The 15,000-nt window shown below is 49.0% G+C and overlaps 1 protein-coding gene across 1 annotated transcript in view; it reads left to right on the top strand.

The window, feature by feature from the left end:
• me1 (malic enzyme 1, NADP(+)-dependent, cytosolic) overlaps positions 1-15,000 on the top strand; it is a 79,443-nt gene that overhangs the window by 52,144 nt on the left and 12,299 nt on the right. Inside the window, exons 5-6 of the mRNA XM_080540894.1 lie at positions 894-1,055; positions 8,487-8,590. Of these exons, the coding sequence (XP_080397020.1) occupies positions 894-1,055; positions 8,487-8,590 (266 nt within the window). The remainder of the gene's footprint in view (positions 1-893; positions 1,056-8,486; positions 8,591-15,000) is intronic.

Below are 15,000 nucleotides of genomic sequence, written 5' to 3'. Positions count from 1 at the left end.
AAGGGCAAGTGAGAGAGTCAATCCAGAAAACAAAAATCAATAAGCCTTTGCCATAGAAATATTCCCCCCGAAAATAAGAAGAGAGTTTCTTGGTAAAAGCCTTTGCTAAATATTCCCCCCCAAAAAATAATAACGAGTTTCTTGGTAAAAAAAAAAACCTGTCATAAACCTTTAATGATATCGATAGAACGCTCGTTAAGCGGCCAGAGCGGTTATGACGCGGATGTCAAGGCAGTGGAACAAGGCAGTAAAAGAACGGTGCCCAGAGTCGTCACAGAATAATCATGGAAAAAAACACAAAATACCTTGTTTATGCGATCGAACGCCTCTGGTGATCAGTTGGCGCTGTGCAATCATTAGTTTCCCCTGCCGTGAAAGTGCACCAGTGAGCTTGTTTAGTGTTTTAACAAGAGATTGCATGGTAGGGCTGGGTGAAGCAGGGTCAGACCTACGGGGGAGAGGGAGGAACGGGATTGGTGGGTTGTCGGGTGGGGTCGTGTGGGAGAGAGGGATGATGCTATTAGTTTGGTTGGAATATTTCCTGCATGTTGGACATGTTTTCATGTCATGTATATTTCATATCCTCATGTCTTTATTTCTAAGACTGATTTGACGATAATGTTATGACCTCTGTAACAGTATCTGTTAGTGTCAATGCACAGCCTGTGAATGGCGCTGGATTAAGAAAGCCAATCACGTCACTATAGTAACTGTATAGTGACTCTAGTTGTTCTCTTATCCAGTGTCATGTACATGCTGCTCTGACCGATCATGCGTGTGATTGGCTCAGGTAAATGATTTACAGGTGTGATGCGATGATATGTTTTCTAACCGACCATGCATGTGATTGGCTCAGGTCGATGATTGACAGGTGTGTTGATTGTGACTGACAGGCGGTGTGTGTGACGGACGGAGAGCGGATCCTGGGCCTGGGGGACCTGGGCTGCTATGGCATGGGCATCCCGGTGGGCAAGCTGGCGCTCTACACAGCCTGCGGAGGCATGGCGCCCCAGCAGTGTCTGCCAGTCATGTTGGACGTGGGCACGGACAACGAGGTAAGAGGACAGAATACAGGGAGACAGCCACTGAGCTGCTACTGAATAACTCATCATTTTAAAAATAGCTTTATTGTCCAAATAGAGATTTATTTTAATTGTGTGTGTCATGTGCATGTTAAACGATGTTACGAACAGGACCAGAACAGCGATGTTGAATGGAAATACAATTGACAACAACAACCAATACTGCATTGACTTCCAACGACTATTTTACATTTTAAATACCAAGGGTATTATATGGCAGTTAAAACAACACTCGAACAGTTCTGTCCAGCCAGGTAAGGAGCAGTTACCCAATGTCCAACCATGACAGCCAAGAAAAGGACAATTCTTACCAGGAAACACCCTTTACATAAGTAAGGTAAACCCTGTAGGCCAGTGCCAGCCAGGAAAGCACCTCTCTCTTGTGCCAACCTACCAGCCAGCAGCACCACTGCCAGCCAACCCTGCAGCAGAGACAGACCCAGCTCTTTCCAGGATTCCACTTACACATCCACTCTCCTGGGTGCCCAGCTTTAGGCCTTTTTTTAGGGCCCACGTTGATATTTCAAGTATTACATAAACATGTGTTCTACAAAACTAACCCTAATTAGTTTTGGGGGTGCAGCCCCCTGAAATCTGAGCCCTAACTCATTCCTTCTTTATCCCAGTGGTCTTCTGAAAGAGGATACTCACTCTAATTAATTTAAGGATTGTTCAACTAAGAATAGTGTCTGCGTGTGTGTGTGTGTGGGTGTGTGTGTGCCACATGCCTGTGTGTGTGTGTGTGTGTGTGTGTGTGTGTATGTCTGTCACGTGTGTGTGCGCCCGCGCGTGTGTGTACACGTCTATATTTAAACTCTGTATATTCTCGCCCATGACATCCCTGGTTCAAGGGTGTGGCACACAGTCACCATATGCTTGTTGTTTGACCACAGCTGACGCTTTTCTCTCTCTCTAAGCCTAACCCTGCACTGTCCTGTCCCCCTCTCTACTCTGCTCTACAGTGCGTGGAGAGCAGGAGTGAAGGGTTGTGTTGGAATGAATACGACTCATGAGGGACAATGGCAGTTGTCAAAATTGATTATGGGTCATAAAATGAGAGATATACTGTATAGTTCTTGGTTGACGAGATTTGTTGGAGAAAGAGAGGCAGGGTGAGAGAGGGGTGGATAGAGGACAGGAGGGGAGGGGAGGGGAGGGGGGAAAGAGAGGGAGAAGGGAAAGAGAGGGAGAAGGGAAAGAGAGAGAGGGAGAAGGAGAGGGAGGGAGAGCAGAGTTGGACAGAGAGGCAGCATGAGAGCTCTCAACCCTGCCAGAGAGTGGCCCTCTCACGCTGGAGGGTCTCCATTTCCTCAGATCTCTGCCTCCAACGTCCCTCGCTGTCGACCCCGTCCCAGTTCACACTTCATCAAACCGCACAGAGACGAAGCAGGACTTTCTCATAATCATAAACGAGGCATAAAAAAGTCCTTTGAGAAATTCCATAAAAGCTATAGCATTACTGCATTAAGTACAGTTGGTTGCTGCAGAGGATTACGGTCTCTCTCTCTCTCTCTCTCTCTCTCTCTCTCTCTCTCTCTCTCTCTCTCTCTCTCTCTCTCTCTCTCTCTCTCTCTCTCTCTCTCTCTCTCTCTCTCTCTCTCTCTCTCTCTCTCTCTCTCTCTCTCTCTCTCTCTCTCTCTCTCTCTCTCTCTCTCTCTCTCTCTCTCTCTCTCTCTCTCTCTCTCTCTCTCTGCCAGGTTCTCTCCCCCTCAACTCAACTCTGCCTCACCTCACAACCCTACAGGGAGACCTTTCACCCCCGTCCTGTAATAGCGTCTCGATGCATCCTTCTCTACAGTATGTGCACAGGCACAAACACACACACTCTTGCACACACACACGCAAGCACGCATGTGCACACACACACACACACACACACATGCACACACACACACACACACACACACACACACACACACAGACAGACACACACACACACACACAATCCTCTCTGCATTTCTCTTCTTTTCTTTGGTATGGTTTTGGCTCAGAAAGGCCATCCAGTCTGCAGAAGGCCTCTGTATGAAACAGACCCAGATCAGTGGTATCATGGCTGTACGTCAACGAGCTCTGGACTTTTATAGGCATCAAAACAAAACTTTAACAAGCTGGGTCTTTGATCCACTGCTCTTTGTCTGTGTCCTCAGTATACTCCCTCCTGTACCTGCTGCCAGAATAACAGAGCCCAAAAGGATTGTGGCGTGTGTGTATGTGTGTGTGTGTGTGTGTGTGTGTGTGTGTGTGTGTGTGTGTTGGACTGTGGTGTCTGAGTGTGTCTTCCTCGTTAATCTCTGTCTTCATGGAATTTTGTGTCTGTTTTATGGGTACCTAAAATCAGCCATGAAATGAGAGACTCCAACCCTGACAGACTTTGGTGTCTGTCTTCCCATCTGTGTGTGTGTGTGTGTGTGTGTGTGTGTGTGTGTGAGTGTGTGTGTGTGTGTGTGTGTGTGTGTGTGCGTGCGTGCGTGCGTGCGTGTGCGTGCGCGCATGTGTGCGTGTGCATGCATGCGATGAACTATTGGTGTGCTGGTGTGTGTGTGAGTGTGTGTGTGTGTGTGTGTCTGTATGTGGTATGTGATGGACAGGGGTGTGTGTGGAGAGGTGTACCTCTTCCTGTCTTCCTGTCTCTCTCAGAGGAGATGTGGCTTTCTCTCTGTCTGTTGTTTCCGCAAACCTGTAAAGTGTTGACAGATGTGTAGTTGTGTTTCCAGACGTGTGGCTGCAGGATCACAGCGAGGGAGGGATGTCACACTCAGCAGGCTGGTGCTCAGAGGCTGACAGAGCTCACCACAGACCAGGCACATTCACCTTCCACATCACCTCACCTGCCTGAGGAACAGCATATGCCAGCAATTAACACAGCTCAGTCATCAGCTAGCTCACTTGCTAGTCACTACCTACACACACACACACACACACACACACACACACACACATGCACACACACATGCACACACACACACACACTCATATACATACACACACACACACACACACACACGCACACACATATATACATACATACATACACACACACACACACACACAAGCACGCACACACATACATACATACACACACACACATACATACATACACACACACACACACGCACACACACACGCACACACACACACATGCACACACTCACACAGAGGGCACGGATTAGGGTGTGTGTGTGTGTGTGTGTGCGTACGTTACGCAATCCCGTAAGGGAACTCAAGGGTTGCACTGTAGTCTATTTGGCCATGACAACCTTTTCCCATTTTTCCATTATTCTGAAGAGTTGACAGCCCCAATCAGATGTAATAGGATAAATGGAATGGCTGTGTGTCTTAAGCCATGTGGAGCTCCTCTGGACCGCCTCATATCTGAGGCCCAGCCCCTCGGTTCAGCCCGGGGGGAAGGTAGGGGCCAGGAGACGGGGCAGGGCTGGAGGTACCGGGGCTGCTGGGGCCAGGCGGTAGCTAATTGATGAAATGATGACTGTCATTACCGGATTACCTCTGCCCTTGGGTTGGTATGGGGAGGTTAGAGTCCTGCACGGAGGTCAGGCTGGCTGGCCTCAACTTCTGGGCCCTTTTTAACCATGAAAGTCCTTTTACTGGATCTCTCTCTCTCTCTCTCACCCTCTCTCTCCCTCTCTCTTCCCTCCTGCTCCCTCTGCGTTTGGGTTGTACATCGTGTCGGTTAGAAGCAAGGGAGGCTGAAGGAGGTAGAAATCGAAGGACCGGCTCATCGTAATGCATAGGATGGATTACGACGAGCCTGTCCGTGGGCGTTTGATACCGTTCCTCATTCCATTCCGTGCATTACATTGAGCCCTGTCCTCCGATGTTCTACCTCCACCAGGCTCCCCTGATTTTAGAAGAGGAATGTGTTCAACGAAACAGCAGGATATGCTGATGCTGATGTGTAGGACGTGTAGGAAGTGTATTGGTGGGGGGTTAGGCATGTAGAGTGTGTTGGGGGGCGGGGGGTAGGGTGGGGGGGGGGGGGTGTAAAGGCATTTAGGATGTGCTTGGGGGTAACTAAGGCGTTACGGATGTGCTCTCCTCTCGAGATGGAACCCTAACCCAGGAATGCGGAAAGTGTGTAATCCCTTGTGTAAACTGCCGCTAATCCCTATAGATCCCTGCTACCTGGACATCTCTCTCTCTCACATGCACACGCTTATACACGCACACATGCGTGCTCATACACATGCACACCCACATGTCGGATTCCATCGTGATTTATTGACTTAATGAAGTCAGTTCATTAGGTATCTGGCGGAAAGGTGGTGTCTGGGACAGCATTCACTATAAATTAAACAAACTAAATGTTTATGTGCACACACACATTTTCACCCCCCATTATGCTGTCATCTGAGAGGAGTTGGCACTCAGAGAGGCTTGTTTTGGGAAAGTTAGCCCTGACTGAGTTCATCTCCCTCCCAATCTCAGTTATTACATTTCCTTTATGTGGCTGATTTCACCTGGTATAACCTCTGTCGCAATCATACGCGCGCGCACACACGCACACACACACACACACACACACACACACACACACACACTCTGTAATAAGAACCGATGATGTCATCCTGGACAATGTGTTATTTGTCTGAATGTTGGGTGGGCTTTCACTGGTCCCTAAGTGGGGGGGGGGGGTCTTATCAGACAGGTATCCCACCCCCCCGTCACCCCCTATCCACCCTCTCTCTCTCGATCCATAACAGAACCTGACTGTACTTCCATTGACCAGGGTTAATCCTCTCTGAAAGGGTAGCCTAGACACAATCAAGCGTAGATAATCTCTCCCAGAAAGACAACACATCTCAACACTTTAGCTCTCTGTGTCAACTCAGCCAACCTGCGACAGGCCGGCGTATTCAGGACTTTTATCTGAGCTGTTTATCTCCGTCTCCCTCCTTACAGTTACAGAATGTGGACGAGAGAGTAGACGAGGGAAAAGTCAATGTCGTCACGGTTGTTTGACACTGTGGTTTTAGTCAGCGGTGAGATGTGGTCATGTTCGGGACTCGGATATCGTTACCGTGGGATTGAATTGGAAGGGGGCAAAACAGGCATTCGTCTGAGTGACAGCCATTTTAAAGCCCCACCCTTTAAGCCGCCCTCCAAGACATCAGGAAAGCTGAGTGCTCCCGTCCTGACGAGGCGTGACGGCACTCCGGTCCACTCCGCTCCGGGTCGGCTCTTCCCACTGGGATTCTGAAATTCCCTGGCATCACGTCCTCACTGGAGCAGGCCAGGGAGGGGACAGGGGTTCGGGAGTGTGTGTGGGGGGGAGTTTTTGACAGGAGTTATGACGGGATCTTATCAGAGGAACTCAATCCCACATATTATTGTACGCCCATGAATCTTCTTTTTTATTGGACACGTCAGGAAGAGTGGTGAGTCCCAGAGGAGTAGAAGTCTCCAACAGACCACACTGATGGATTACAAAGCGGAGGAGAACTATTGTTAATTTGGGCAGTGGACCGGCGTGCCACGTCAAAGCCTAGTGATGTAGTGTGTGTGGAAAGTGCACATCAAAGCCTGTACTGTAGGTGATGAATCACGCACGCACACACACACACACACACACACACACCTGTTGACCTCTTCCCCTGATCCCTATCCCGACCGCGGCCTCCTCCCTCTCATCCCTCCTCAGAAGGGTGTCAGAGGGGCTTCCAGGAGACAGGAGAGGAGAGGAGAGGAGAGGAGATGAGAGGAGAGGAGAGGAGAGGAGGAGGTGAAGATACAGTATGTTTTAGCCCTGCCTTATTCAAACCCACTCCTCAGCATTCCGCCCTCATCCGAATATAAAACGAACGTCTCCACTCCTCGTCTTTTTAGATCTTCACCCAGACTTACCCAAGGCTTTCCTCTCACACAGAATCCCATTGATTCACTCCTACATGTTCTCATGTATTCTCCCCCTTTGACAGCTGCTGTAGTTCATTACTGTCCCTCTGTGTGAGTCGTTTAAGGCCACCACCTCCACCTCCACCACCGCTCAGGGCTCCTGTGTTTTTCTCCACCTGAACTCTGTGTGACAAGCTGCAGAGGGCAGTTACTCCATTTCTCCTTATCTGTCTCTCCATCAGGCCACGACTTTCATAACATGCCAGTCCGGAACGCAATAAGACGGACTTATTCACTACACCCAAGCCACATTTCAAGGAAGGAATGGCACTAAATGAAGCCGGGTACATTACGACAAGGCTGCTTTGAGCTCCAAATGAAACATAGGAGTGGGGGTCTCTATTCAGAGGGGAAAGAAAACCTGATTTTACCTTTCATCATCTTTAGTTCACACCCCCCTCCCCTTCCCCTTCCCCCACCCCCGCACCATGGCTCAGTAGCCCTATCTTACTGGTGAAAGGTTGTGGTGTTTTTCTTCGCCAAAAGCCAGGCCGATAAGGTCCAGCCAATGGCATTTGAAACCTTAGAAAATGAGTCTGATTGGCCGATAAGTTTTGACCTATGGTATTTGAAAGGAAAACAACACGGATACTGAAGTAGCTCTTTTTTATTGTATCAGGAGAGAAAGAGAGAGGTTTTACTACCAGTGACTTTCAACTCACTAGGAATAACTTGCGATCTAACCGATATTTGCAAACTGCTCTCACTGTTTGTTTATGTATAGGCCTAAGAGGGGTTTGGGGGCGACGTTGGTCAGAAATGACATATGAGACAGCGGTTATTAAAAACCGTAAATTCCTGGACCTGGGTTGGAGGGGTTGCAGGAGAGGGCATCAACTCAATGGGAGTTCTCCTCAGCTAGACCAAATACACACAGACACACATCTATCTTCCTGTCTTCCTCGCTCTCTCTTTGTTGAACACACACACACACCCACACACATGCACAAACACATATGCACACCCCCCCCCACACACACACACAGATGCACACCGCTTTCTTTTTGTTCTCTCCCAAATTCCAAATCTTGTCACACTCTCTTCCTCATGTTTGTTTTTTGTCCCACACCCAGGAGATCACAATCATAGTAGTACATCTTAGTTATGTCACACTTTCATGTCCACTAGCACTTCATCCAGTGGTCAGAACAGAGTGTGTGTGTGTGGGGGGGGGGGATTTTGCTGAATCTGAGGGATGGAGTCTCTGTGAACTCCAACCCATTTTCTCCGGATGAGCAGAAGACCACACGGGTCAAATGTAATTCAACTGGATTCTCTCTCTCTCTCTCTCTCAGCGTGATGCCGGCTCCTATAATACAGTATGTGTGACATACCCATCTGCCAGACTGCTGATGGAAAAAGCAACTCCTTCTCCTCCTCCTCCTCCTCCTCCCATCTCCCTGTGTGAAACGTTTACCACACCATATACTGTAGAAGTGACCCTAACCCCCCCTCCCTCCCTCCCTCTCTCTCTCTCTCTCTCTTTTGCAGGAGCTCCTGAAGGACCCTCTCTACATCGGACTGAGGCACAAGAGAATCCGAGGCCAGGCCTACGACGACCTGCTGGATGAGTTTATGAAGGCTGTGTCGGACAGGTAGGAACCCCCATATCTCTCACACAGTCCTCATAGGTGTTCAATACCAACCCTTGTTCTGTTGACACAAACCCTTGTTCCGTTCCATGCATTCCAATGAGCCACCGTCCTCCGATGTCTACCACCACCAGCCTCCCCGGGTGTGAATGACCCAAAGCCCAAGACACACACACACAACAACCAACACTCTCAGCATCGTCATTGCATAAACACTCGTGCCGTTCTAACCAGCCAATGAAGTCAAAACAGCTAAAACGCGTAGAAGCTTGCTTGCCATGTCCATGACGACATTCAGTACGGCTATAATCCGACTGTTGACGGATCAGCAGAGAGACAGGATCCCGGCCGCAATTATCCATTATATTGCTTCGGTATGCCATTGGTTATGTTTCATATTCCCAAGAGCAGACACCTAAGTGCTACTGCAGTGAGCTCATACACGGTGTCTTTAGTTTACTCTGGAGAGGAATGTGGGGGGGGGGGGTTACTCTAACCTCTGGTCTGTGGGCTGGCATTGGTGTGTGTGTGTGGGGGGGGGGTGGGGGGAGGGTTGTCTCGGAGTGTTGAATTCAGCGGTCAGACTCACAGGAAGATATCTGACCACACTGTGAGCTAGCCCCCTCTCACCACTTACCCTCTACACACACGCACACACACACACACACACAAAGACACACACCTCCACATATATAGACAAATACACACACACACACACACACACACACACACACAACCTCCATAACCTGCCGAAAGTGGTGTGCTGTAATCTAACCGCCCGACCCAAAACTGTCTCTGTCTCCAGTGCTTTCAGTGCTGGTCTTGGAGAGACGGGCAGGATGAGATTATTTAGATTATCGCTAGCAGCCTCATAGCTGTGGGTTGTTTATCATTCGATACTTTTCTACCTTGGCTATGTTCTGTTGTTGGGTTCTTTTCTTCCTCTGTTGGTTTCTGGCGAGGCCTATTTTCCTGCCAACCTTGCTTGGAACCAGTGTGTGTCTTGTTCTGTCCTGGTTGAGACTGATGAGTGTGGGCTGTAGTGCCACAAGGCCACTGTCACCACACACACACACACACACACACATGCACGCACACACACACGCACGCATGCACACACACACACACGCACGCACACGCAAACGTGCGCACATGCGCACATGCACACACATGGACGCGCATGAACACACACACGCGCACATGCACACACACACACACACACACACACACAGGCCATAGAGACCAGGATCTGGGCCTTCTCCAGCTGGCTGAGGGAAGTCATGAGTCCCTAATAAGCGGGTGGCTTCTCTACTACAGGGAATGGCAACCGTTTTCTCAGAATGAGACGGACTGGTGGAAAACGAATGATTATGGGGTTGGAGATTGAACGAATGATTATAGCTCTAGAGTTTTTAATGAAATGATTGTGTCATTTTGAAAGGAACTGAGAGACCTCTTCGTCAGGAACTAAAGTGAAGCCGCGTTCTACCCAGGAGATGCTTTCTACTCCAAATATATGGCTATATATATATATATATATATATGGAGATATATATACACAGTCACTGAATTAGGAACACTATATTAATACTGGGTAGGGCTTCCCTTTGCGCTCAAAACAGCCTCAATTCTTTGTGGCATTGATTCCACAAGATGTTGGAAAAATTCCTTTGAGATTGGCATCATTGCATCAGGCAATTCCTGCAGATTGTTCAGGTGCACTTTCAATCTGTGAATCTCCCGTTCTACCACATCCCAAAGGTGTTCCATTGGATTCAGATCCGGTGACTGGGAAGGCCACTGATGAACACTGAACTCATTGTCATGTTCATGAAACCAGTTTGAGACTAATTTTGCTTTGTGACATGGTGCATTATCATTATGCTGGAAGTGGCCATTAGAAGATGGGTACATTGTGGCCATGAAGGGATCCACATGGTTAACAACAACTTGAAATAGGCTGTGGCATTCAAGCGATAATTGATTGGTATTAACAGGCCCAAAGTGTGCCACGAAAACATTCCCCACACCGTTACACCACTTGAATGAATGATAAGAGGTACAGGTGTTCCTAATAAAGTGTGCAGTGAGTGTATGTAGTCTTACTGTGAAATGACAAGGAAATACAATCATAAAGTATTTGATTCTTGCCCGGGGTCTTGTCCTTGAGGTGAAGCTACAGAAGCCACAGGTGTCCCTCCTCCCCTTGTCCTCCGCCAGACTGCTGAAAAGGGATACAGCTAGAAAACACTTTGACCAGTCCACACATTCCCCCAGAATGCTTTTAACAAGAGGAACCAAGGCCCACAGACGGGACCAGACTCCTTTTGAAGCCTGTTCAAGTGTCTCTGGCAGTTGTGTTGCCAGTGTCACACACACACACATGCACAAACACACACACATGCACACACACACACACACACACACACACACACACACACACACACGAGCGTTCACATGCTAAACAAGGGGACGTTTTCTTTCTTTTATGGCCCAATTCATTCAATGAGATTTGGCTTCTCTCTCTCTCTCTCTCTTTCTTTGAGATTTGTATGACTGGAGGTGATGGGTGAGGGGGGGTTGGGGGGGCCTGCACTCAACAGGGCATCTCAAAGATGCAGAGAAGTTAAGCTTTTATTTGACTCCTGCCCCTCACTCTGTGCCCCTTTTGAGACCATTTCCACAACGTAATTTTTGTTGTTGTCCCAGTGTCCTAGTCTCATGAGGAGTTCTTGTTGAACCCAAGGCCTCTACTGCTTTGTTAGTCCGTCCGTCGCCATGGTGACGGGGTCAATCGGGGCAGCCTCCTTGGGTACTGCATGGGATAGGGTAGGGGATGATCAGACTGGGGGACGGATGGAGGGATGGAGGGATAGCAGGAGGAGAAGGAGGAGGGGTGGGGGGGGGATTGCAGACTGTGGTTCCGTGTGTAATGATGGAGAGGGGGATTTGAGTTATAATGTGTGCTGAGAGATGCTGGCTCTCTAGGGGTGGGGGGGGGGGCTGGGGCTTTATTAAGGCAGGCCAGACCTCAGACTCTCAGCCCCTCCAGGGACACAGGCAACAGGCAGCCTGTGTAGACATACAGTGTACACATACACACATACACACACACACACACGCAAGCATGCAAACGCGCGCGCAAGCATGCAAACACGCACATGCATGCACACATTCAAACATGCAAACACACACACACGCACGCAAGCATGCAAACACACACATACACACACGCAAGCATGCAAATACAGACACACACGTATAAACTCACACACGCGCATGCACACACGCAAGCATGCAAACACACACAAGCATGCAAACACACACACACACACGCAAACATGCACCTACAGACACACGCATGTGCACACACACAAACACGAGATGGAAGACAACCCTAACGTGTGTATGTGCGTGTGTACTATCCATACGTAATACGTAAAGGTCATGTGTGTGCGTGTGCGTGCGTGCGCGCACGTGAGTGGACCCTTGCTTAGACAGCTGTGTTTGGACAGAGCGCTCTTGTCCGTGACCTTCTGTGCAGAGGCTGCCGGCTGTTGGAACGCACGCCATTTCATGCCTCCTCTGCATTCTCCTCTAACCAATCAGTCCTGGACGTAGAGAGGGCTTCCGGAAAGATCCAGGAGGACTTAGTTCAGGTTACAGATGAGGAAGGAAGAAGTGGCCCAGAGGATCCGGGGTCTCTAGTTTAGCTCTTGTATCCCAGACGTATCCCCCCGCGTCTGAGTGACCCACCACATGGGAAAGATTGGCTATTATCAAGCACAGCCATCTTGGATTTGCTCTTTTCATCTTGCAAAGCCATCACTGACTTTTTTTTCTCTCAATAGTATCAAACGGTAACAAGAGTGTCAAAAGCGTTTACACTCAATGTCGGGGAGGTTTTGGCAGTAAGTGTGGAACCTATCAGTGCCCCCATCTAGAAAAGGAGAGGATAGACTTAAGCGTTTTCCCTGGTTGGTGAGATATTTCCCTGAGTAAGAATGTGTATTATCCACGCGAGTCGTAAATCACAGAAGAATAAAACTGTAAAGAACAAAAGGAGCTCTGTAGTCAGCTGCTGACGTCCCTCCGATGGGTTTAGCAGCTCTAGGGAAGGGTTAGGATGGTGCCGTGTGTGTGTGTGTGTGTCTGTGTGTGTCTGTGTGTGTCTGTGTCTGTGTGTCTGTGTGTGTGTCTGTGTCTGTGTGTGTGCGCCTGCCATGCGGGTTTGGCTCAAGTCACCTACACATGTGCCTGCATATCATCAATACATGTAATAAGTTCTCCATGATTGATGGTATGGGGGTGGGGGGTGTCTGTGGCTCAGATAGATAGACAGGATATGTACAGTAATAGTCTTCACTGGGTGTGTTTCTTTAGCTTCTCTAAAGAACGCTGGCTTTCATGTCTAAGCTTAAGTAAAGTGTGGTTTTGCATAAGCCTTACATCAGTCAGCTTGAAACCCAACCCAGACCTATTCCAAACCTCTTCAGTAGGGCCACACACATACACGCATGCACACACACTCACACACACACACACGTCTCTACGGTGTATACTGGGTTAGGTGTAATGTGTTGCGAGAGCAGCTACATTAACTCTACAATCGACAGTGTCTCCTTGCATTTATCTCTGGAGACCAGATTGCTCTAAACAGTACTCAAATTGTAAAAGAAAATCTGGGGGGATGGTGGATTTTATCATATGGGGACAATTTTAGCATCCCCGCAGCGTCAGTGACTTCAGTGTCAGTGACTTGGTAAAAAGGTCATTGCATGTGTGCGTGCCCCCTCGCCCACAGTATTTTACTCAATATGCGCAAAACTATGTTGAAATAGCAGTAATAGCACGTTCATTGATAAAATGACATAAGGGATGGAAAGGGGGGATGGCAGTTTTAGAAGGGGGATGATTTTGACAGTTTTTATTTCAGGGGGGATACCATCCCCCCCTCATCCCTGCCTCAACTCGAGTGCTGGCTCTAAGATGCTTCCCTCAGCAGGTGGAAGAAGGCCTTTTCCCCCCACTGTGTCCCATCTCACTCCCAGTGATGGATGGACTGTTTTCACAGCCACTCCCGGTCTCAGAGGTGTCTGAACAGACAGGGACGCTGACAGAGGAGCAGAGAGGAGAGGGACAGAGGAGGAGAGGAGAGGAGAGAAGATGAGCAGATGAGAGGGGAGGACATATATGACCAACAGAAAGGGGAATAGTCTCCTCTCTGCCAAATCAGAGAGCATAGATCGTCTTCTTTCCATAACGGCCATCTTCCCCAAATAACTCACAGCTATCGTCACGTTGGGGGCTGATTTAGAGCTGACTAGAGAACCTCCTCTCAACACCTCTAAGTCTGGTCTTTCCTCTCCTCTCCTCTCCAGTTCCTCCTCTCCTCTCCTCTCCTCTCCCCTCCAGTTCCTCCTCTCCTCTCCTCTCCTCCCCCCTCCTCCTCTCCTCTCCTCTCCTCTCCTCTCCTCTCCAGTTCCTCCCCTCCTCCTCTCCTCGCCTCCTCCTCTCCTCTCCTCTCCTCTCCTCTCCTCCCCTCGTCTTCTGCTCTCCTCTTCTCTCCTCTCCTCTCCTCTCCTCTCCTCTCCTCTCCTCTCCTCTCCACTCCACTCCTCTCCACTCCTCTCCTCTCCTCTCCTCCACTCGTCTTCTGCTCTCCTCTCCTCTCTTTTCCTCCTCTCCTCTCCTCTCCCCTCCCTTCCGCCCTCAGTGACTAATATGTTCTCTCCACTTCAGCCTCACTCAGGATGACTTGTGTGGTTGTATTTCTGGGTGCGTGCCACAGCGCAGCAGTACTTTGTAGCAGATTCCATAAAGAAAATCCACCTCTTTGTCTGTCTAGTGTGTTTTACGGGGACTGAGAAGTGCATTTTGGGATTGCGGAGCCATTCAGACGGGCGTCAGGGAAAAACTACAGGCTTTAGGGAGAATGGGAACCATGAACACAATGGGGCTATGAGGAGGAGGGGGTGGGTGGGGGGTCACACACACACACACACACACACACTCTGCATGAATACACACACACACGCACACACGCACATGGTTACACACATACACACACACGTGCACACATACACACTCGCATACACACACACACACACACACACACACACTGCACCCCACTCCCCCAATCCACACTGACTGGTCCCTGAAGACCAGGGGCTTGACTCTGACTCAGTTAGATCTTACAGAATCTGTTTCCAGTCTCTTCCCACTACCGCAAATATAAACTCATATTGATTTTCTTTTCCTTTCTTTTTTTATTCATGTATTCAGAGAACGTTTTCAAGACCGCACTGTTTTGAATAAAATGTTATAGCTTGAATACAACCAACCGAACGTAATAATTATCTACTCAATCATGTATTTGTTGATCTGTCGGCTTCATGCTGTTTGTTCTATGG

This window comes from Nansenia antarctica (assembly GCF_963989245.1).
Source record: "Nansenia antarctica genome assembly, chromosome: 10".
NCBI lineage: Eukaryota > Metazoa > Chordata > Actinopteri > Argentiniformes > Microstomatidae > Nansenia > Nansenia antarctica.
The sequence above is the reverse complement of the archived record's forward strand: the minus strand, read 5'-3'. Positions and strand labels throughout refer to the sequence as shown.